The sequence below is a fragment of the Elaeis guineensis genome, chromosome 5 (assembly GCF_000442705.2).
Source record: "Elaeis guineensis isolate ETL-2024a chromosome 5, EG11, whole genome shotgun sequence".
Taxonomy (NCBI): domain Eukaryota; kingdom Viridiplantae; phylum Streptophyta; class Magnoliopsida; order Arecales; family Arecaceae; genus Elaeis; species Elaeis guineensis.
The window spans coordinates 4004525-4030447 of record NC_025997.2 but is presented as its reverse complement, the minus strand read 5'-3'; the positions used below and the strand labels follow the sequence as shown (position 1 = coordinate 4030447).

The 25923-nt window shown below is 38.3% G+C and overlaps 1 protein-coding gene across 1 annotated transcript in view; it reads right to left on the bottom strand.

The window, feature by feature from the left end:
- Positions 1-370: 370 nt before the first annotated feature.
- Positions 371-25923, bottom strand: part of LOC105044487 (ABC transporter B family member 20) — a 29472-nt gene continuing 3919 nt past the window's right edge. Inside the window, 11 exon segments of the mRNA XM_073257194.1 lie at positions 371-1554; positions 1557-2199; positions 4532-4773; positions 4891-5675; positions 9098-9438; positions 9520-9740; positions 9843-10153; positions 10243-10502; positions 12296-12496; positions 12663-12838; positions 12921-12975. Of these exon segments, the coding sequence (XP_073113295.1) occupies positions 971-1554; positions 1557-2199; positions 4532-4773; positions 4891-5675; positions 9098-9438; positions 9520-9740; positions 9843-10153; positions 10243-10502; positions 12296-12496; positions 12663-12838; positions 12921-12975 (3819 nt within the window). The 3' untranslated portion in view covers positions 371-970.

Below are 25923 nucleotides of genomic sequence, written 5' to 3'. Positions count from 1 at the left end.
AATTCATCTCGTCCCCGAGAACCTGCAAGTGATACAGCCAGACACAACTCCTGGGTCAATAAAGAGTAAAGACAATGTATAGCTGAAGTTTCCAAAAATTGGCCATCACAATTTCCTACAAAAGCAACGTAATCCTCTTCAAACATCGTCACAAGGAAAAGAGAAGCCTCACAACATACATTATCACTGAAGCGTGGAAGCAGCGAGCAGCGGACAACATGTGCTGGCATTAGCAAAATGAGGTAACATGACCTGCTTACCTCTTTTACATTTTCAGCCCCCACATTCATGCGCATCATCAATAAGAAATAAAAAAGAGCCGTAGAGTGTAGAAAGAAAGCAAAAAAATTCAAAACCGCAAGAAATCAAATTGGAAAATAGCATATTCCACTATCAAGCCGTTTTACATAACCTACTTATGATTTTACATTTTTCTCATATCATGCACATCACCCATCAGAAATTACAAAGAGCTGTATAGAAAGCAAAAATTTCAAATCGGCAAGAAGTGAAATTGGAGAATAGCATTTTCTACAATCAAGCCATCAACTCTAATGGGGAAGAAAAAAATCTTGCAGCTCTGCCTTTGGATTAACAAATTAATACACCAAGGAGGCAGCATAAACCCGGTAAAGAGAATGCGAGCCTCCAAAAGAATGCAGATAACAAAATCACTCAAGCATGCCACCTCAGTTGCTCATTGTCCTAACTCCACAATTATTTCTGTCCTATCAATCCTAGCATTTGAACAATGTCAACCATCACCAACCACCACCGCAATCAACCTGTTAAAAGCATGTCAGTTCTCCATCCATCTCACCCATTGTGCATGTAAATTGCCACTGACAACAAATTTGATCCAGTGATAGGGCGACAGTATTGACATTCCTAACAACTGGAGAATGGGTGAAAGAGAACTCAAACAACCACACTGAAAATAATTTAAACATATCATTGGAGGAACATCTACCTAGACGAGTCGATGCTGACGAAGGCCCTTACTAAAATGTGGTTGCATCAATCTGACATACAACCCATTCATCTGCACCAGGGAATCATTCGTACCTTGTTCTACTATCCTGCCAGAATTTAGGACCACAATGTTATCCACATGCCTCATCATTGCTGCTCTATGTGCAATAAGAATCGTTGTCTTGTTTCCCATAATTAGTGTGTCAAGGGCCTCCTGCACCACCCTACTCGACTCAGACTCTATTGCAGAGCTGGCCTCATCTAACAACAAAATCGGTGCGTTTTTTAGCACGACACGAGCAATGGCAATCCGCTGCTTCTGTCCGGGTGTCAAATCTATCCCACTCATTCCTACATGTGTGTCGTAACCATGTGGCAGGTTGCTGATGAAATGATGGGCATTTGCTATTCTTGCTGCTTCTTTCACCTCGGCCTCTGTTGCATTGTGTCTCGCATAGATAATGTTCTCTCTTATGGTTGTTGAAAAGATAACGGGTTCCTGTTGAACCAAACCCATGTGGCTCCGCAACCATCTCAAGTTGAACAACTTCAAATCCCGACCATCCAACAAAACTTGCCCAGAACAGGATCATAGAATCTCTCGATTAAAGAAATTATTGTGCTTTTCCCAGAACCCAAAACACCCACCACTGCTATTGTTTGTCCCCCATTGACCTTAAGACTGAAATTGCTAAGCACCATCACTTCAGGGCGAGTTGGGTAGCAGAAATCAACATTTCTGAGCTCGATGCTTCCATAGACATTAGGGGGCTTAAGACCAGTGTTATCATCTGGATCAATCTTCGGCTCACGGTCAATGATTTCAAATACTGATGTGAGGGACTTCCGGCGTTTGAGAATGTAAGGAGCAAGGCCAAATGGCTCCACCAATGCAAACGTGGCAAAAGAGAAAACCATGTACTCTTTAAGTGCTGTAGCTATTGTAAGACGGCCATCCTTGACTGAAACCGCAGTGTACCAAAGGAGAAGAGCATTACAGGCAAAAAGCAGGAACTGCGAGAAGCCAAAGGCAAAACCAATGCCCATTCCATGAAAAAAGCTCTGCTTGAGTATTTTACCTAGCTGCAATCTGTACAGTTCCATCACCTTGTTACCAGCACAATATGCCACTACAGTATAAATGTTTCTAACTGCATCTTCAAGAACCAAAGAAGCCTTCCTGTGCATCTCCTGAATTCCCCTTGAGAACCCAGCAAGCCACATTTTCTGCAAGTAGAAAAAATGGTCACTCCAATGTTTAGTAGAGAGAAATTTACCCTAATATAAACCTGATGTGATCTCAAATTGCAGGTCCTAAACTCTATGGGACATTATAAGTATAGGCAAAAAAAAAAAAAAATCACATACAGAAATGTTGGCACTTCCAATTCATGCAAGCAATGAGCACACAACAGCAGCTAAACCACAAAGTGATCAAGTTGTTACTTTAGTAACCAATTAAGAGAAAAGAAAAACTTGAAGAAAAAAGATATGACTACAGACATAACAATTGCAAGTCATCACCCTATATGTTCCATTAAAATTTTGCATCACACTAATACATTAATTATTTTCAATAAACATAAATCAGTTTATTCCTAAGAAGTGAAAGATTTAGCTGAGAAAAATAGTTAACCTTGTCTCACATTTGCCATGTTGCATGTGTGAAAAATACCTTCAAGTATGCATCCCTTTTAGGACCCCCTCCTTTTCAGAATAAGTTACTAGCAAAATAAATGGACCAACCTATCCCTAACCCACTTCAACCCGGAGTAAACTATTATAAGGGTGGTACAATTTACTCCAGGTTAAAGGGGAAAAATGCTGCAGTCCTACCTCTCAAGCCACATACTCCACTAGTAAAAAGTAGGTCAATAGCGGGTGCTTGGTGAGAATATTTGGATTAAGTGGTTAACGGGGGCTCATTCCATCTCAACGCCGAACCAAAGGCAGCCTAAAGGTTTATACTAAACAAAAGATTAGAGTCCCAATGGGCCTGTCTGGATTCCTAGATGGTTTATCCGTAGAAAAATCCATGTACAGCTAAAAAACAGGGAGTCTAAGATGCAATTAAGAGAGAGTGTTTCACCATTAGGGGAGGAATTTTATTCTTAACAACACATATAAGAAAATTGCATTTTGAAATAGATGATTTATCTTGTCTGGGATATTACATCAGGTGGGAGTTTCTTCCTTCCTTCCGAAACTAAAATGCATATCTTAGTTCCTTCTCTCCTCAGTCCATCAACTCTCTTCCAAGTCAGTTCAGAAGAAATTATCCAAGGTGCACCCTCGTATTGGCATGCCAACAGGCTCTAAGGACCAGTATAGATGTCTAGATAACACATACAAAGTCATTTCATCAAAGTCATTTCTCCAATCCCTCTCCCTCTCTCTCTCTCTCTCACACACACACACACACACAAAAGTTTCTGCCATTCATAGAAATTATTGGTTAATAATGCATTCAGGCATCCAAAGCTGAATGAGGACTTTTGTAGGGATAATTCAAACCTCTCGAATGTACTTGTTTGCTCGAGGCTACAGATTCAGGCAACCCACCAAAAAAAACCAAAATTGCACCACTCCTGATCCTTAACGCTGAAATATAAGCCTAAATTATTACAATGCAACTTTGTTGCAAACAGCCATGGTTGCGATAGTTATCTCAGCGTATGTCCTGACACTGACAATGAACACATGAAAACAAACTTATAAAATCATAGCTTCCCAATGGCCAGAGAATGTGAAACCAGCGAAATCACAGTCCTACCTTCCCAAATTGTTCTCAAATCCTCATAGAAAGATGACCCAGATAAACTGGAAGGTAATAGAGCCCATGAAAATAACCTTATAAGATAGACTAACGTTAGTTCCATGAGCCACATAGAACTATATAAGGGAATAAAAACCCATTAGTGTCTTATATTGAAACATTTGTCTAATGTGTTCATTCCCTTGGCATTATAATTGAAAACAATATCAAAGACTGTTACCTGCATGGGCTCGTTCAGTTCATGGGAAGAAAATTCCCTCATTGGAATGTTTTGTCTAGGAAGTAGATTCCTAGGAATATGATGCCTACGAAAGTGGATTTGGCATATTGGGTTGACCACAAGAAAGTGACACATCTCAAAGTGCCTCGTATCTGATCAAGCATCTATTTTTCTAAGAAAGCTATGTAAAATACCTCTTATATCCCTAATAAAAAAAAAAAGACCTTACCCCATTCTATTCATAGTTTTAAAGGCACTTTAGGAAAATAAAGAATCCCAATTCTTTTCCCAAGGGAAAACCAAAAACTCATATCTTCTTTCCCATAAAACATGAAAAATTTATTCCCATGGGAATACCACTTTCCAATCTCTCTCCTTTAAAAACTTCAACCAAACATGAGGGGTTTCTCCATTTTCTCATGGAGTACACTTCCCCCCTCCAATTCCCATCAACTAAACGAGTCCCAACTAGAGTGCATCAACCCATGGAAATAGAAAGCAAAGGAGAAAAAGACCTACATCAGATACCAAGTAGATGCTAAGTAAGAATATATAAAGCTGACCTGTGCAATAGCAGAAACTATTAGGATGGGTAGAGTTGCCAGTGCAACAAGAGCCACTCGCCATTCTAGCAGCATCCCAATAAGAAAGGCAACAACAACAGCAGCAGTGTCCTGTATGAATATAGATAGTCGATTGCTAAAAGCAGCACGGACAAATGTTGCATCGTTCGCCAAACGCATGGATAACATGTCTGCACTGTTCTCTTCTTCGTCAAACCATCCAACTTCATTATGCAATATTGCTGGAAGAAATTGGAGATCAGTTGACATGCATGTTAACGGGGAATTTTCATCAGATGCACCATAATAAGTTTATGTGAAAAGAAACTTTTCTACAATATAAAGACAATATCAGTTACCTGAGAACATCATCCTTCTAACTCGCTCAGTCATCTTCTCCCCCATTATACCAAAATAGAAGTGCTGTAAAAAGTTGGCAACCACTGTAATAATGCCCATACCTGCAATGATCAAGCACCATTTGTTCACTTCGTTCTGTATATCCTGGACATCAATTCTGTAGTACGCTGCCACTATCAGTGCAATATTGTAAGCAAGAAGCGGATTAAATGAACCAAAAATTGCAGCACCGGTGCACCCTAGAAGAGCATAAAGCCATTCTGCAAAACTAAGCTCTGCAAGCTTCCAAAATGATGGTGGTTTGTGGTGCTGCAAGTCCTTCATCTCCCTCTGTTTGGTGTGCATGTCATCAAACTGATTAAGAGGACGGCTAAATGTTTTCGAATGAGAACGCTCATTTTTAGGATCGGATGTCAAGAGTGGAGAAATAGGTGACTCTGGGTCTGAAGCATTAGAGGATTGCCTATTTATAGAATGAACATCAATTTTGGGAAGCTCAGGCAATCTCATTTCCAAACTGTCCTGTCTTTTGATGGATGGAGCTTGTTCTGTTGCCACCAAGGGCATCCCATTTTCCGCCATCTGCTCTGAAGTTGGACTGTGAACCTTTGGTGATTCATGAGAGTTGTAACCGGAATCTTGCTGCCGAAATGCACCATGAGCTCTTTGAAAAGAGGGTGATTTTGCCATCTTAGGAGACGATGAATCTTGAAAACTGTGGCTTGCTGATGAATCCTTTTCAATTTGGAAAGTTGAATACTCTTTGTAATTCCTGATAGGTGTCCTGAGAAAGGGAAAGAAAAGTCTCTTGACATTTCCTCAGCTTGATGCGTTGAATAAGCAATACCCATGAGCATGCAACAAAGGAATGCATCTAGTGAACTATATAAATGGATGTTGGATCAGTCAAATGGATAGTGACTTGATATGAGATTCCATCCTCCATGATTTTAACCTTTGAAAAAAATGCATTTTGATGGCACTAACAATGTGATCAACCACACAACTTTCAGAAATGTAACAGGTAGATCCAAAAGCTTTTACTTCACAAAACAAGTAGAAGATATGAACAAATTCCAAAAGCCGCAATAGTTATTATTTTCCATTATTTTTGATAAAAATAAAGCATCCATAAGCAAGGTTCGCCGTACCGGTACCGGACCCCGTACCAGTGAAATTCTGTTTAATGTCGGTACACGGTTTGGTACGGTACGGTACTGTTGGTACGCTTCGATATGACGTACCGGTACGAGATCGGTACGATACTATACGGGCGGTATGGGACGGTACGGTATTCCGTGTCCATAAGTTTCCCTAAAAAGGATGAAGACAAGTATCAAAAGTAGAGGATTGCAAAATATGAAGTAGCATACTGGATATCGTGACAATGTGATAAAGACCAAAAAGCTTAAATAACAAAATATGTAGCATGTTCTCAAGCTAATGAACTACAAACTTTTCTCATAATAATCAGCCAATCTGAGAGCCAGATCTCTCCCACAGAAGTTGGACAGACAATTCCTATAGAAAGATTCACCAGGTGTAGCAAAATATTTCACTCTACCATGAACGTTTTGGCTAACTGATTCCTATGAGAGGAAAAATAAAGACTTCCTAAGCCTGGCATAAGGCACTTGATGAAGTTCCTTCCACTCTGAATGAAGCGGTAATGATAAAACATCTGTATACTTAAGTAGACAGCAGTCATCGCTGAAATTGTCTGCAATGATATGAAACAAGATATCTAGCACCAGCTTAAATTTCACATGAAGAAGCCACCATTCACTAGGATATTTGTACTACTTCAAGTTCATCTCATGCTGACGCATCCTTCCAGACTCCCAAGGAACATGGAAAAAGTACCTTCCATGAGAGATATTATGGCCATGCTCAACACTCAACCTCGAGTGTATCTGAACACAGCACTGGTTTCTGATTTTTCAGAAGAGCAATGCTGGGTGAAGCCAAAAGCATGTGCACTCCTGTCTATTTGACTTCACCAAATAACCAGCTACCCCCAATAATGCAAAATTGCCATGATGATGTATATATTAACAAGACCTCATGAGTTTGACGTAATCTAGACAATCTTCATCTGAAAGAACTTATACATACTCAACAGGGCCACATACTCTAGTCTTCAATTAACCATACCACAAGCAATACTTTGCAAGGACCATTCAGCAAGCAAATCATTAACCACTTATGCTTACTTTGTGGCAAATGGTTCACATGCAAGGAATCTCCAAAAACATTAAACAGTGTCCATTTGTTTATGATTGTGCATGATCAAACCATCTTACACAGTATTCCATTACCATATACCTTGCCAGAGTCACTCCTAAACTTCATCTAACAAACTCAAACCATCCTAAATTATTTATATTTACTTTAGCATTCCCATAATTGCCATAACCATCGTATATTCTAGATCTTTCCACATTGCTTGGCATTCCAACTCACCAAAAGAAAATGTTTCCTTTGAAAAATACAGCCCCTAGATGATTGTTAATAACAGAACTACACTAGGGATGTTCATATAAATCCATCCATGTTTCATTAATCCTATCCATAAACACCCTCATTGATCAATATGTTTCCATTTCGTGATGAACCATAGTGCATTCAACCAGCTTGGGTAATCTCTGACAAGGACTCAAATCCTCTGAGATTGGGTCATCTTGGTTTTTCCATGGAATTGGGCACACCGCATCATAACACTTGGAAGAATGGATGCCCCATCCTATCCTAGTCTCCATCTTATCGTAGTCTTGTCCCGACACTTGGGATGGTGCCCCGTCCCACCATTCGGAATGGTAGGATGCCCCGCCATCCCACCAAAACTTAAATCCTTAATCTGTGATGCTTCTTTCAATCTGCATCCACATCTCCATGTGCATCCCACTAGAGGAACATTTTATTGATTTTGCATTGTCATGAACATATTTCAGCATCGATCTCCTGATGCAATTGCATTAAGAAGCAGATGGTGCAGAAGACGGACAAATCCAACAAGACCTCATGACCCTTCCCCAGAGCCACAATTAAGAAAAGCATGATCCTGTTGTTGCATTCCATCTGTGCCCTTCCTTGTGCCACCTCAGTAGGCGCCTGTTTTATCATGTACACAGAGAAAACACCAAAGGCCACTTGTTGAACATACCAATAGGACACTTATCAGCTGGTATATGCTAATACCAGTTTTACCTGGACACTCCAAATTTTGGGTCTTTTGATGGTCAGACACCTGGAAAATCGGGAAAATTTGGCACTTCTAATGAAAATTTTAGATTTTAACATAATAATCAGCAACCATCCTATCATTTATAAACTTAAGGAGCATTGATGTAGCTCATTGTCTATGATATGCATATACCAATACATATTTACACATACATATATTTAATATAGATGTGTCCTTGTGTCTAATTCTTTAAAGATTCCTGTTTACCAATACATATTTACACATACGTATAGTCAATTTAGACAAGTCCTCACGACCAATTATTAGAAGATTCCTCTGTTGGATTCTTTTGGGCATTGACACCCATATCATCTGTCCAAGTAAAATTGGCTAATACAAGCCCATATTGGCCAATGATACACAATGCAACCAGGTATTGATCAATAGGTCCCCTTAAATGTATATTTTAGGGATGGGTACACACAAATGATATGTTGTGATGGCTGGACCAATGTGTATACTCCTTTACACACACACACACACACACACACACACACACACTGAAGCTATACCACTTGAATATAGGAACAAGAGCAGATGGTTAAAAAAATATAATATTGAAAAAAAAAATCTCTAACTTGGATGGTACATATATACATAAATAGTTAACAGTTATGCATAGAGGAAGGTGATGCACGATGGTTTCACAATCATCCAAATCAACAACATGCAGGTGCTTTGAATGATGTTATAAAGCCGAGGTATGCTTTAACCAGTGAAAGTATTCACCCAACACACAAGCCATTAGAAATACCTAGCAAATGAATTAAAAATGATGTTGGCTTTAAATCGGCAACCATATAACAAACACTAGAAACTTAAGCATACTGGTAACTTTCAAAACAGACAGGTGTAATAAAAATTAAGGGACTACAGTAAATTAAGCCTGCAAAACTCTTAAACCATATTATGAAAGGATACCAAAGGACTTTGAACAGAAGGTTGTCTTAGTATATAAATACCTCCTAGGAAGCTTTGCTGCTTCCTCACATCTTAAGAGTTCTGCATAAAGGCCATCTAGATTCAGCAATTCATCGTGTGTACCCATTTCAACAAGTTGACCCTCCTCCATCACTGCAATATAATCAGCATTCCTTATAAGGCTAAGGCGTCTGGCTATTATAATAGTGGACCGTCCCAACATGAGAATATCCAATGCCTCCTGAACGGCTCTTTCTGCCTCAAAATCAAGTCCACCTGTGACCTCATCGAGTAGAAGAATAGATGGGTTTGAAAGCACAGCCCGAGCAACAGAAAGCTTTATTTTTTGTTCTTCAGTCAATGCCAAACCAGCCCTACCAACCTGACATGCATTTCACTCAACTAATGAGTGGAAGAAATTGATATAGACTCCGTTAATTAGGTTGAAACATATTCTACATACCTGTGTATCATATCCCTTTTCAAGTGAACTGATAAATGCGTGCGCATGTGCTGTTTTGGCAGCCTCTTCGATTTGATCAAATGTAGCAGATCTTCCATAGGCAATATTTTCCCTGATGCTCAAACTTAACAAAGCTGGCTCCTGGGTGACTAGTCCTATTTGGCTTCTTAACCATTCTAGCTTCAGGTTTTTTATATTCTCACCATCCAAAAGGACTTCACCTGCACCAAAAGGTAAAGAAGCCTTTCGACTCTTCGGTCACAGGTCCAAGAAATGCAGATGAAAATGGTAAAAGGTGGCTAATGAATTAATCACAATAATACCTAACGTAGGATCATAGAAGCGCTCCATAAGAGGAATTATACTGCTTTTTCCTGAACCATTCCTACCAACAAGAGCCACAGTTTTTCTGGCAGGTACAGTTAGGTAGAAACCACTTAAAATTGGAATCTCCGGACGTGAAAGATAGCTGAAATATACATTCCGGAATTCAATGTTTCCCTGTACTGAAGCTAAGGTATTCCCATCCTGATTAACAGTGGAGGTTGAACGGCTTATCATCTCATAAAGTCTATAAGCTGCAATTCTCCCTTGTTCAAATGAGTAAAAGTTTGTGGCTGCTTGATTTAATCCACTGTAAATGATAAAAACATAAATAAGAAAAATGCTGTGCTTGATAAATAAAATAAGATTTACACTTTAGAAGAGACAACAAATGCTTACAGGCCACTTAGAATTACAGCGAACAGAGCTGTTATAATTTCACCACCATTAGCTTTTCCATGTGAAATAAGGAACCTCCCAACCCAAAGTTGTAGAGCACAAGAACATATGGCAAGTCCATACGTGAATCCAAGACCAAGGCCTTGCACAAGACTTATCAATATCCCATACCGCAGTGTTGCCTGAAGTGATGTAGCATATGAATATTTCGCCAGAGTTTCATTTGTGAATGCATACAAAGTCCTGACATATGAGATTGCCTGCATGGTTTAATGATATATCATCAGTTTATCAACAACTGCCGTGCCACATCTTACCAAAAAGAACTGGACCAACCTATCACCCAACAACGACGGTATTCAGAAAGTATATTCTAGTATTACTTGTTTTGCAACACCAACTGCATATTATTTGCAGTATTACAACAAAGGCATTCTGCTGTTAAGAGTTCATAATGCAACTGGTGAATGCATTTTGCTACTGTCATTAATTCATTAATGCAAACTGTTATTACTAATTTCCACCTCAGAGAGAGAAATCCCAAACTTCACAGCCCATCATAACAGGAAAAAGAATAAATCAACAGCATAGAAGATTTCAACAACTCTGAACATAGCAGGAACCAGTATCTAATATAACATCCAAAAAATAATATCCAAAGGGAAGGGCATGGAAAACAAACATATATATAATCATAATTACAGGAAGTGATATTTCTATATATATATGTAAAACAGTACTAGTTAAAAAAAGTCCTCTAACAAAATTTACCTATCCATAGATGGTACAGAAAAGCATTGTCCATAGCAACAATATCACCTAAGTTTCTTGAGAGAGATGACCAGTTTCCAAAGTAGCCATAGGACATTATCTGCATAGTCAGTAATCCATTGCTACATTCTTAACAGGTTCACACATATGTGCACAAAGCAAGGTTCGTTGTACTGGCTGATACTGTACTGTACCATAAGTACCACACTGGTATGCAGTCTCATACCATACCAATACTTGGTACATCTCACCATCTTGTATCATACCATGTACTAACACTATAATAAGATAGTACCTGTACGAGATCCGGTACCGAGATGGTGAACCATGGCGCAAAACATCATCGTCCGACTGATCAATGCAGTTAGCTAATTGATTGCAGATTTTGTTCATGCAATCTCATAAATTGGGGTGTTGAGTTGTTGTTAGGACCATGCATAAGTATCTAATTTAATTAAAATCTCTGGGATGGCAATTTGGTACTACAATAATGCCACAATAGCTAAGGTTAAGTATCATGCATAAGTGAAGAAAACAACATACTTCTATTCAGGTGCAAAAGCCAAAAGAAAGTGAGAACACAGCATGATAAAGTGGTCCATAAGCTTAAACAATGACCTGTTTAGAGACATTTACAATCAGCAAGCTTTCTAGGCAAAGAGAGTTATTGAAAAAAACATAGGAGTCTTTACTGGTCAGCTATCTTTTTTTGTGCACAAGAGTGATGAAGAGTTATGGACCCTATGGTTTTCAAGGGAATAGATAAGAAGCCAGAAATGGTAGGGTTTTCAGTTCTAATGTGATCTAAACAAGAAAAAAAGCAATAGCGAGTGGCCAGCTGCCCAGCACCCTTATGCATGGATCTGGGCTCTATTGATCCATAGGAATTTCCATAAGTGAACAGTAGGCCTTTTCCAAAGCCTGGCCAACAACAGAATCCTCACGGCCACTACCTTCGAGAAGAAGGGGTGGAAGGTTAATCATAGCAAGCTGCTGAAAATTGGCAAAATCAGATGATACAATATGATTAAGCAGTGTCTTGAAACTGTAATAATTTTAAATAGCTAAGCAGCTTGATTTTATGCACTTAATCTTTTTGAATATATTTATAATGATCATAACAGATTGTTGTTGAGGTAAAAGTGAATGACATATACTCAACTGAAAACAAATTTCAGGCAGAAAACTATCAGACAAAGACAAAAGAAACAGACACACCACTAACTTGAGCAGGACTATAAAACTCATAATAAAAATACTGGTAAATTGCTTCGAGAAAAACCTGTTCAGCTATGCTCGCTGCTTCAGCATAGGCATCTTGAATATTTTCAGCAAGCCTGTGGAGAAATATATTTGATATTCCTCCTGCAGCAACAATGAATGGACCAGTGCCTAGTGTCAGAAGTGCAATCTGCCAACAGTTGATCAATCCAATGACCAGACCACCAAAAAATGTAGCCATGTTATGGATATAGTTTCCAACCTGTAACATGGTTGCACCCATTACAAGAGACAAATGCATTGGATGAGACTTCAAATAAACTAATCAGATTTTACAATAAATGTATTTTTACATGTTTCAGATGAAACATGTAGGAACAAAAATATCTGTCCACAGCATGAAAAGATAGTCCAGCTCATAAACATACTTTCTCGCTTAGTGCAGATTGAATGAGCAACACATCACTCAATACTTGACTAACAATGTCTCCATTGTTCCCGTAAGTATCAAAAAAGCTCATGTCCTGGTTCAGCAAAACCTGGACATACTTTGACCTGATGACTGCGGTCTGCCTCTCTCCAGTAAGAATCCAGCATGAGACCTCTATAGAATCAATCAATTCAGTATATGCATCAAGAACATATTTAAATAATAAAAAGGTTGGATGACTATAATTTGACCTTACCTATCCAAGCAGCAACAAAAACACCAGCAGCTATATAGACAATGTATAGGGCATGCTGCAAAAGGAGAAGAACAACAAATGAGAGGGGTGAAAACTATTGATCTTACACTATGATCAACTGTGGAAGGGTGAATTTTTCTGGACATTCAGCATACAAATAGAACATGGATATACCAAGATGGAGCAAGAGTGCATATATAAGAAAATCTCAACGAGAAAAATGAAATGAAGAATTTTTCTTTCGCAATAAACAATAGTTATAAGGTATAATTGCTAGAAAGAGAAAAGATAAATGAAATAGTACGTACCTTCAACAAGAAATGAACAAACAATACACAGTACAGGAAATGGTTTGTGCATTTCAAAACATGTATTAAAAACATGTGGAAACTATGCACATCAAAGAAAAGGATGCATACCTTACAACACCACCCCTCGGGAGTCACAAAAATAAAAAAGGGCATATCTAAATAATAAGTTGATAAAAAAACAGCTGAAAGTGGATTGGTACTGGCTGTACTGCCTGCCACCAACCTTGTAATTCTTGAAGAATTTAAAGTTGTAAGAAAAGAATATGCAAAGCGAAATGTACATAAACTGTTCAAGGATATTCAGAATTGTAGCACTAAATAAAGTTTCCCATGACCTTATGAGAATATTTCTCAAACTAAAGATAAATTGAGAAACGATGGAAGTATCAAAATATTTTATTGGCTTTTACTTATAGTTGATGGAGTGTATATATGTCCAATAAAACACTATGGAAAGGCAAATGGGAGAAAAAAAGCAATCCTATTTGGATGATAGGATTAATCTGGATAGATGAATTCCCAAATTTAAGCAATCTATTTGTGCAACTTCTACTCCATCACCTCTTCTCCCTTATAGGAAGGTCATTTGTAGGCATGTTGACCCATATCTTACCAATGTAGCACTCCTAAAATCTTCCTTGCATGGAAATATTATTCTCTGATGACTTCCAAGCTGCTATGATTATTGCACCTAGCTCAGCAACAGCAGGACTTCAATCCTACTAGTTGATTTATTGCAGCCATAAATATGGATTTCCTTGCAGTTGTTATCTTGAAATATAAATAAAACTTCAGCTTCAAGAGTCACTAACTCCGATACTCAGAAAACACTGTCATCATAACTGAAGTCGCACAAAATGCCCAGAATACCAATAAGTCCAACTTGAAGAAAACATAGTGGATTTAAAACACAATTAATGGATTTGATGAATCCTTAGCATTTACTGGGCATATTCTAGGCTCATCTTCTACAAAAATCTCCTATATACATGCACAAACTATTGAGGATAGACCTTGATTGCCAGAGATGAGCACCTATGAGAGTGGGTTCGGGTGTGAGTGTAAGGGTTCAAGATTCTAGAAAGATTTTGAAGCAGGTGCATTATGCTAGCTAGAAGATTCCGGCTACCAAGGGATAGACCCCAACCATATCGAACCTATTATGGGTAGGAAATTCTTTCCTCGATTAAAGCTGACATATAGGAAAGCTGGGCCCAATCCAACCTTGATGCTAGCCGTTCCAAGGCACTTGGGCGACCTTATCCGGCATAACAGATTGACCTTCAGCCCCTATGCAGATCTTCAAATCCCGTGCCTATCGAGAATAGCTGATGACGAGCGAATAAAGAAATAACAAATATATCTTTCAAGAAAAAACAGAAGATAACAAATGTATCTCACTAGATAAGGTTAGAGCTAATAAGGATATCTCGCATAATAAGGCAGGACTAATCGTCTAATTCTCCAATTTTCTCACAACTCTTCAGCCTCTATCTATAAATAGAAGCCCACAGGAAAACCCCAAGATATGAAATTATTTCTCTCACAAAATGCTCGCTCCTTCTCATCTATTTCAGAGATCTAACTTGAGCATCGGAGGATCCCCACCGGAGCCAACTCTAATCGAAAACTTATCTTGCAGGTCCTGCCATCGCCGACCTGCAGTCACCGTCTAGCTCCAGCCAACCTGACTCAAGATGGATTTTGCCATAATAAATTGACGTTAGAGGAAGGACTCAGGCCCGTTTATAGAAAAGAACAAGCATCTAATCAAAGAAACTTCGCGCATTACTCCAACGCCACCAATTTCCTGACAACCAGATCGACTGGACGCCGACGAGATCTAAGCCGATCATCTCCAAATTGGCCAAACGTCAACCAGATCCAACCATCTCTAGATCGATCGACATCAATCAGATCTGGTCCCTCCAAATCGATCAACGCCCTCCAAGCTATCTCAGTTGCGCTCGAAACTGGAGGGCTATAGATCCAAACGAGGAAGGAGATCGCAACATCCAAACAAAGGAGGATCCAAATGAGGAAGGAGATTACGAGAATCCCTCGATTTTCAAATCATCCATGCTTCACCATTTCAAAATTTGAATTCTTAGAGAGATCCAAATAAAGGAGATTACAACAGATCAAAATCCAAACAAGGAGGGAGATTACGGAAATTCCTCGATTTCCAAATCATCCACGCTTCCTCATTTCAAAATTTGAATTCTTGGAGAGATCCAAACAAAGGAGATCACGACAGATCAAAATCCAAACAATGAAGGAGATTACGAGAATCCCTCGATTTCCAAATCATCCACGGTCCCTCATTTTAAAATTTGAATTCTTGGCAGGATCCAAATAAGATCGCAATAGATTAAAATCCAAACAGATATCGCAACAGAAGCAAGGGCATGAAAGAAAAATGCTCTATAAGCCAATCGCAAGTATATTGTGATGAAATTTTTCTTTATAATTTTCCAACTCATATAATGATATTTATTATTTGATAATAAAAAGAAGCATTGATTCATCATTTTAGCTGTATTTTATTATGTCTAAGATTATGATGAACCGCAAAGATTAGGACAATGATTTTAGGAGACATGAATGGATCATGCTAGTGAGACCTAAAATCCTAAAATCCTAATCTTAAATATCCTGATCGTAGGAGCATTGAGTCGGAGGTCAATGTTTCGGATAGACTGACACATCCTATGTATGCTCGACGGAGAGGGTGCTCATTTGGAAATGAGTCCACTGAATTGACTCGATGAAAGAGAAAATCTTATGGAAGCCTTACTTGCATGTCAAAGATGGTTTCTAAGTGAAAGTTGTGCAAGTGATCCTTAGATTTAAAATCACTATGAAATCTTATGCACATGAACCATATTTTGGTTCATACTCAGGCATGACATTAAGACATGTACAGAATGTTATGGATATGGTGGAGTGTGTATGAAGGTTATGAGTAGGTCAACATGGCATCGATCACTCCTAATAAAAAGAGATCGCATCCTGTGTATTCTCAACCTTAGATGACTCAGAAAAAGTCTTTTGACCAAAAGCAGAAAGGAGATTAGAAAGAGTTTCTAATGCTTCATCATCGGAGTCATCATTGATTAATTGAGAATTGAAATGAATATGTTTGAGTTTAACATAATTCCATACTCATGAGCACATTCAAGATACAAGGATGATCAAAGGATTGAATTGCACGGTAACTTGCTACTGAAAAGTATATTTGGTATTTTCACTAAATTCCACATCTTCTGCATAGTCATTATACGTTGCTAGACGTCAATCTTGACTTGTAGGTTTGATCGAATTAAAGAGTTTAATTCGATCGCCAATTAGAAAGGATTCTAATTGTTGAACTCAGATCAGCTTGATTGGACCTAAATCGGTTAGATTGAAATCTAATCAAATTCGATCAACTTGCACTCAGACCTACTACTAGCTAGATATGGAACCCAATGGATCACATACATAAGGAACTCTTATCTCTGATATTCAGATTAGATAGGACTTTTAAGTGAGGCGTGTCCCTCTATTTTGATGCCCCTCTCATGGCTATAAAAGGGCTTGGGCGCTGGGTGTCCGAGGCAAATTCAGAAAGCTTTCCAGTTTTGTCTCCGTTGCTCTTCCTTCTTTCTTACAACCTATCTTAGTTTTAAGACAAAGCTTTGAAATTTAAGACAAATCCTTATCTGGTCCAAAAAGGAGTTGTAAAGGTCCTTAAGAAGGGGATTCAGAAGTCCATAGGAAGTTCTGAGAGGATCGAGTCAGGTTCTTGGAGAAAACTGACCGATACAGGGCTAGTCGAGTTCTAAGGGCTAGAACTCTGAAAGCAAGGTGACGAAGGAGCGCTGTCTTTGATCCAATTTTCGTATGGATCACCGTTGGAGGGCGGACACTTGGACGCCTCGTGGAAATTTGGATTAGCGCTACAGATATTCTTCTTATCTTAGTTTATATTAATTTTACTTTGATTATTATAGTCAAAATTTCTGGATATTAGGATTTTCGGTGCATCAGGTGTTTTAAATGAAAATTTTAAATATCTAACCCTTCCGCTATGCCACCGGAACCCAACAGTGGTATCAGAATCTACCTTGATTTATATAATCAAAAGTCAAAATATTGTCTTGATTGTGATCAAGCATGGATTTTTAGTTTGGTTCAAGTTGGATCAATGGGTGAACCCAATTGAACATCCAAACCCTAGTATGTATTAAAAATATGTTTTAGATACATAATATTAAATGCATGATGTATGTATAGAATTTTTTTAGTAGTTTACTACTCAAATTGGGGTTCATCACCAGACCATCCGGTCATAAGAACAAGTAGGATTCAAAATCCTCTCTTCCCATTCCATAGGATACTCTTATGGCCTGTAGGGGTGCCATTGTGATGTTCCAAGAAGAAGAACCGTGAAAAGAGTGTTTTATATTCATGTATGTTATTAGAACTTTATGCATATGATATACTTAAGATGTTTTTTATAATCATATTGTATGATGATTTCATATCTTAGAGATATAATTAGATGCCAAGATTAGTTGTTTTGTTTATAAAGATACAACTATAATAGTGCATCATTATAATTGATTAAATTAGGATGTGCATGAAACCATTAAAGCCCTCATAAAAATCATATTAAGTCGTAGTGTTGTAAACCAGTAGCTAATCTATTTCTTGAATCGATTAATCAATTGGTATCTAAAGAGTGTTTCAAGTGCGGTGGTTCTTTAATTGATTTCGTTTGCTGACCTGACCAATTTTATTAGTGTCTAAATAACAGGAGGATCCCCACCAATCTTAACACTTTTCTAGCTAATTGGATTAGTTCAAATCTTGAATGAAGGTTGCTCAGTGTTTTAAATACTACATATACCTTTCTTCATGCCTAATCAATATCCTGTCAAAAATCATAGTAGGTCTGTTGTGACATCCACAAGGCTTGCTATAGAAATTGATGTGTGTTTGTCTTAGTGCATATTAGATGCTTTACGGCATATTTTGGATATGTTGCTTTGTTATGATATCCACAAGGGCAGCATTTTTCAGATATGGCTGTATGAAAATGAAGGGTTTGACTTAACTAAAAATACTATAGTTTGTTGTGATATCCACAAAATTATGAGTATTTTTAGAGGCAAAGATTATGTTGAGAATTGCATGAGATGCAATTGGATAGATTTTCCTACTTTTGAACTCATTGAGATTTGTTGTGATATCCACAAGGCTTTATTGACGGATTAGGATCTCAACCCCATTAAGAGACCAGATTAGGATTTCTCGTTTACCATGGAAGAGGATTATGGTATCCGATAAAATAGTAGAAGATATAACTAGTTAAAAGATCTCATCTAGTTATGCATGTCAAATATGAGTGGTCTGCTTATACTATTGTTCTTTATTTATATAGATTTAAGTCTACATTATGGTTTCTTTATTTTCACTGTATGAAACCATAAATAATAATATGTTGACCAATCCAAACTCTGATTGGTTGAGGAACTTGCAAATTAGGTTCACATCGAAAAAGAACTCCGATGTTCTGGATATTCCTGACCCTAGATCGATCAGTAATAATGAGAAGGCAAAAGATGTCCACATGGATATTAGCTGTTCATTTTGCGGCAAATTTGGACATTGGGAGAATAATTGCAAGAATTATCTTGCAAGATTGAAAATGATATAAGTATAGCACCAAAAAGTATGTATATGATACAAATCTGTTTTTTATTGAGTGGCTCAGACTCTGATACTTGAGTATTGGATACCGCATGTAGATCGCATATTTATAATTCATTACAGCGACTACAGAATATCAAAGGTCTGAAAAGAGGTGACCTTGAGCTTTATGGCGCAAGTAGAGAGTCCATTAGTGCAGAGACTGTGGGAATCTGTATGCTTGGTTTGCCTTCGGATAAAATTTTAAAATTGAAAGACTGTTATTACATGTCAAAGATCATTAGAAACATTATTTCTATATCTTTGTTATTAAAACAAGGTTATGAAATAAGATTAATGGAAAATGGATGCTCCATTTTCTTTTCTAATAAATTTTATGGTAGTGATTATATTGATAACAATCTTTTAATTCTTGCACTCAATGAAAATATTTTTCATATTGAAAGAAATGAAAAGAAAGAGAAAAGATGTGAATATCACATATCTCTGATATTGCCGTCTTGATCATATTAGGGAGTCAAGGATAAACAAGTTATACAAAGAAGAATTCTTTGACCCATATGATTATGAATCATTGAAAACTTGTGAATGTTGTCTCATGGGTAAGATGATCAAGACTCCATTCTCTAGATATGGAGAGAGGGCAAATGAGTTGTTAGTCCTAGTACATACAGATGTATGTGGACCAATGACAACTCGGACCAGAGGAGGATACTCCTATTTTATCACCTTTACAGATGATCTATCAAGGTTCGGATATATGTATCTTATGAAACATAAATCCGAAGCCTTTGATAAGTTCAGAAGTATCAAAGTATGGTCAAGAAACAAACTGGAAAAGTATCAAGATTCTTCGATCTGATCGAGGAGAATACTTATCTCGTCAATTTCTTGATCATCTTAAAAGTAAAGATATTCTCTTTAAATGGACCCCGCCTTATACATCCTAGTTAAATGATGTAGCAAGAGGAATCGCACTTTGATGGATATGGTGCGGTCCATGATGTACTTCACTGATCTTTCAATATCTTTCTGAGGATATACCCTAAAGACTGCCGCATATATTTTAAACAGAATGCCTTCAAAGTCTGTTGTAAGCATACCATATAGATATGGAAGAGAATGAAGCCTAATCTTAAACATATTAAGATTTGGGGCTGTCCTGTTTATGTTAAAAATATTTTTGGACATAAGCTTAGTGCTAGATCAAACAGATGTAGGTTTGTAGGGTATCCTAAGAAAACTAATGGATACTATTTCTACCACCCTACTGAACAAAAGGTATTTGTTAATAGGCACACTATTTTTTTGAAAAATGAATTCATCCAAGAAAAAGACAGTGAGAGGAATATTGAACTTATGGAAGTTCAAAATTTACAAACCGATCCAGAAATACCTGTGGTTGAACCACAAAAGATCCTCAATCAGAAGTATCCAAAGATGAGGTACATCCACAATACACATCTCCTCTTTGAAGGTCAGATAGAGTGGGTCAAGCACCTCTGAGATATGATTTTATCATTGAAAATGACAATTCGATCAACATCATTCAGGATGATGATCCACTGATCTATTCGGAAGCTGCCATAAGTAGAGACTCTGACAGATGGCTGGAAGTCATGAAATCTGAGATGGACTCGATGTACACCAACCAAGTGTGAACCTTGGTTGATGCGCTTGAGGGTGTGACTCCAATAGGGTGCAAGTGAGTCTTCAAGAAAAAGATCGGAGCAGATGGTCAAGTTGAAACCTACAAAGTTAGATTAGTAGTGAAGGATTTCAGACAAAGACAAAGAATTGACTATGATGAAATATTCTCACCAGTGGCTATGCTCAAGTCCATCTGGATTTTGCTTGCTATAGCGACATACTACGACTATGAGATCTGACAGATGGATGTCAAAACCGTCTTTTGAATGGTAATCTTGAGGAGAGGTCTATATGACTCAACCAGAGAGATTTATCTCAAATGAGAGGACAAATCAAATATGCAAGCTAAAGAATTCCATCTATGGTTAAAGCAGGCTTCAAGGAGTTGGAACATCCAATTTGATATGACAGTCAAAAAATTTGACTTTATCAAAAATGATGATGAACCATGTGTGTATAAAAGAAAATGGGAGTGCTATTGTCTTCTTGGTTCTGTATGTCGATGACATACTGCTCATTGAAAATGATATTCCAATTATGCAATCGATCAAAATTTGGTTACCAAATAAGTTTTCCATGAAAGACTTGGGTGAAGCATCCTATATATTGGGTATAAAGATCTATAGAGATAGATCTAACAGGATGTTGGGCTTATCCCAGTGACGATACATAGATCTCATATTAAAGAGATTTAATATGGAGGCAAGTAAAAGAGATTACCTACCTGCAAGTCATGCTATACGCCTCTAAAAAAATATGTTCTAAACACCAGAAGAAAGGAAGAGGTGAATGGGATCTCTTATGTTTTGACTGTGGGATCAATTATGTATGTCATGCTATGTACCAAGCCTGATGTAGCTCATGCTTTAGGCGTAGCTAACAGATTTCAAATTGATCCAAGAGAGGATCATTGAAAAGCTGTGAAAAATATTCTGAAGTACCTAAGAAAACTAAAGATGTTTTTCTCATATATGGAGAAAGATCAGAGTTGAAACTAGAGGGATATACATATTCTAGTTTTCAATCTGATCCGGATGATAGCAAGTCAATATCAGGATACGTGTTTACCCTAAATAGTGGGGCAGTGAGTTGGAAGAGTTCCAAGCAGCAGACAGTAGCTGACTCAATCACTGAGGCAGAGTATATCGCTACTAGTGAAACCGCTAAAGAAGCTATCTGGATAAAAAAATTCATCATGAAATTAGGAGTTGTTCCTGAGATTGAAGGACCAGTGCTACTCTATTGTGATAACACTGGGGCCGTTATTCAAGCTAAAGAATCTAGATCTCATCAAAGATCCAAGCACATCCTCAGATGCTTTCATCTCGTTCAAAAAATTGTAGAAAGACAAGATATTGTCCTTGAACGAGTTGACACAAAGAATAATAATAGCAGACACATTCACTAAGGCCATACCACAGCAGCTATTTGATCGCCATCTTGATTATATGGGATTGAAATACAAAGACGATTGACTTTAATACAAGTGGGAGATTGAAAGAAGAGTGTCCTATAAGCCAATCGCAAGTATGTTATGATGGACTTTTTTTTATAATTTTTCAACTCATGTAATGACATTTATTATTTGATAATAAAAAGAGGCATTGATTCATCATTTTAGCTACATCTTATTATATCTAAGATTATGATGAATCTCAAAAATTAGAACAATAATTTTAAGAGACATGAATGGATCATGCTAGTGAGATCTAAACTCTAAAATTCTAATCTTAAATATTTTTGATCGTAGAAGCATTGAGTCGGAGATCAATATTCCGGATAGACTGGCACATCCTATGTATGCTCGACGAAAAGATGGCAGATCTCATTAGCCATTTGTGTATGGAACACTAATACAAGGATGTGGGTGCTCATTTGAAAATGAGTCTACTGAATTGACTTGATGAAAGAAACATCTTATGAAAACTTGAAAGTATGTCAAAGATAGTTCTCTACGTGGAAGTCGTGCAAGTGATCCTTAGACCTGAGATCACTATGGAATCTTGTGCACATGAACCCATATTTTGGTTCATACCCAGACATGGCATTAAGATATGTACAGGATTTCTAAATATGGTGGAGCGTGCATGAAGGTTATGAGTAAGTCAACATAGAATCGATCACTCCTAGTAAAAAGAGATCGCATCCTGTGTATTCTCAATCCTAGATGACTCAGAAAAAATCTTTTAACCAAAAGCAGAAAGAAAATTAGAAAGTTTCTAATGCTTATCATCGGAGTCATCATTGGTTAATTGAAAATCAAAATGAATATGTGTTTGAGTTTGACATAATTCCATACTCATGAACATATTCGGGATGCAGGGATGATCGAAGGATTGAATTGCACGATAACTTGCTACTAAGGGTATATTTGGTATTTTCACCCAATTTCACATCTTCTGGAAAGTCATGATACGTTGCCAGACGTCAATCTTGACTTGTAGGTTTGATCGACTTAAAGAGTTTAATTCAATCGTCAATTAGAAAGGATTCTAATTATTGAACTCGGATCAGCTCAATTGGACCTAAATCAGTTAGATTGAAATCTAATCAAATTCGATCAACTTGCATCCGGACCTACTGCTAACTAGATATGGAACTCAATAGGTCACACACATAAGAAACTCTTATCTCTGATATTCAGATCAGATAGGACTTTTAAGTGAGGCGTGTCCCTCCATTTTGGCACCCCTCGGATGGCTATAAAAGGGCCTGGGTGCTGGGTGTCCGAGGCAAATTCAGAAAGCTTTCCAGTTTTGTTTCCGTTGCTCTTCTTCTTTCTTACAACCTATCTTAGTTTTAGGACAAGGCTTTAGGATTTAAGACAAAGCCTTATCTGATCCAAAAAGAGATTGTGAAGGTCCTAAAGAAAGGGATTCAGAAGTCCAAAAGAAGTTCTGAGAGGGTCGAGTCAGGTTCTTGGAGAAACCTGACCGATACAGGACTAGTCGCATTCTAGGGACTAGAACTCTGAAGCAAGGTGAAGAAGGAGCGCTGTCTTTGGTCCAAGTTTCGTGTGGATCACCATTGGAGGACGGACACTTGGATGCCTCATGAAATTTAGATTAGCGCTATAGATATTCTTCTAATCCTACTTTATATTAATTTTATTTTGATTATTATAGTCAAGGATTTCTGGATATTAGGATTTTCGGTGCATTAGGTGTTTTGAATGAAAATTTTAAACACCTAACCTTTTCGCTGCGCCATCGGAACCCAACAGGGCATTCCAAGAAAATAAGCTTTAAGAGGAAGAAACACCCACAACTCAAAACTTTTATAGTAAGAGGCTTTCAAACCCTCATCCATCATTCCACTTTCTTTTTTTCTTGCAGGACCACAGGTCTTTGAGCACCAAACCGAGGTGGAGATTAAACCAAGCCAAGGTAAGATCAAACTGAGTCGAGGTGAAAAGCAAGACCGAGCTGAGATGAAGCTCAAGACCGAACCGAGGTGAAGAACAAGACTAAACCGAGGTGAAGATCACACCAATCCAAGGTGAAGATCAAGGTCGAATCGAGGTGAAGATCAAGGTCGAACCAAGGTGAAGATCAAGGCCGATCCAAGATGAAGATCAAAGCTAAGCCAAGGCAAAGATCAAGGCCGAGCAGAGGTGAAGATCAAGGCTGAACCAAGGTGAAGATCAAACCGATCCGAGACGAAAATCAAACCAATCCGAGACGAAGAATAAGGTCGACCGAGGTGAACAACAAGGCTGAACCAAGATGAAGATCAAACCGATCTGAAGCAAAAATCAAGACCGAGCCGAGGTAACGATCAGACTGATCTGAGATGAAGATCAAGGCCAAATCAAGGTAAAAATCAAACGATCGAGATAAAGATCAAGAACGATCCAGGTGAAGATCAAGACGACGATGAAGACCGAACCAAGGGTAAAGATCAAACCGATCCAAGGTGAAGATCAAGGCCGAACCAAGTGAAGATCAAACCAATTCGAGATGAGAATTAAGGCCGATCCGAGGTGGAGATCAAGATCGAACTGAGGTGAAGATCAAATCGGTCTGACGTGAAGATTAAGATCGAACTAAGGTGAAGATCAAACTGATCAGAGATGAAAATCAAGGCCGAGCTAAGACAAAGATCAAGATCAGCCAAGATAAAGATCAAACTGATTTGAGATGAAGACCAAGGCCGAACAAAGATAAAGATCAAACCGATCCGAGATGAAGATCAAATCGAACCGAGACAAAAGTCGAGGCCGAACCGAGGCAAAGATCCAATTGAGCCGAGGCAAAGATCAAGACCACATCAAAACAAAGATCAAATAGTGTCGAGACAATATTTGAGACTGAGCTGAGATGAAAGACCAAGACTGATGTGAAGCCCGATACTAAGATGAAGCCCAAGGCCATCTGAGAAGGCCGACGTCCATGAGACGACCACCTGAAGATCGAGCTCCCAAAGCCGACCGCCCAAAAAATCAACCTCCAAAGGTCGACCCCCCAAAAGTGAGCTTCTGAAAGCCGTACTCCCAAAATCGACCTCCTGAAGCTAAGCTTCTGGAAGCCAAAATGAGAAGATTGATTTAAGAATGCCAATCAATGAAGGCCGACTAGAGGCAAACTGACTAAAATATGGTAACACGACTCTAATCATTTGTTATCTTCTTTACTCCAAAGCTCGACTTAGAAATCAAAAGATCCGATCAAAGCCGATCCGACAAGTTCTCTCATTCTTTGTACAGATCTGTAACTTAACGGTCAAATGACACTCCTTCACCATGGGCAAGTCGAGCAAAAGTCACAACAACAGCCAAAAGCATCAAGCAGGACCCACAAACTCTAAGTCATCCAAACTAAAGATCTCGACAATCAAGAAACGAGGGCTAACCTGAAGGACCCTCAGAGGCCCCTCGTTCTCAAATGAGCTGAGCCAAAAAAAATCTTTGGTCATGCGAGAAGCGAGAGCTAACCACGAAGAACCCTCGAAGGCCTCTCGTTCTTAAACGAGCTAAGCCGATGAAAAATCCTTGATCGTATGAGAAGCGAGGGCTAACTATGGACCCTCAAAGCCACAAATGCAAGTTGTTAGTGCCGAAGATCTCGACGACTAAGAAACGAGAGCTAATCTGAAGAACCCACATAAGCCCCTCGTTCTTAAACAAGTTGAACCGACGAGAGACCCTTCATCATCCGAGAGGCAAGTGCTAATCTATAAGGACCCTCAGCTCACAAACCACCTTCAGATCGAAAACCTCGAACAACCATGAGCGAAAAATGCCGCTCGTCCCAAGATGAGAAGAGCAAAAATCGCTAACGACCATGAATGAAGAATACCACTCGTCCCTTGACGAGTAGAGCAAAAATCATTGATAACCATGAGCA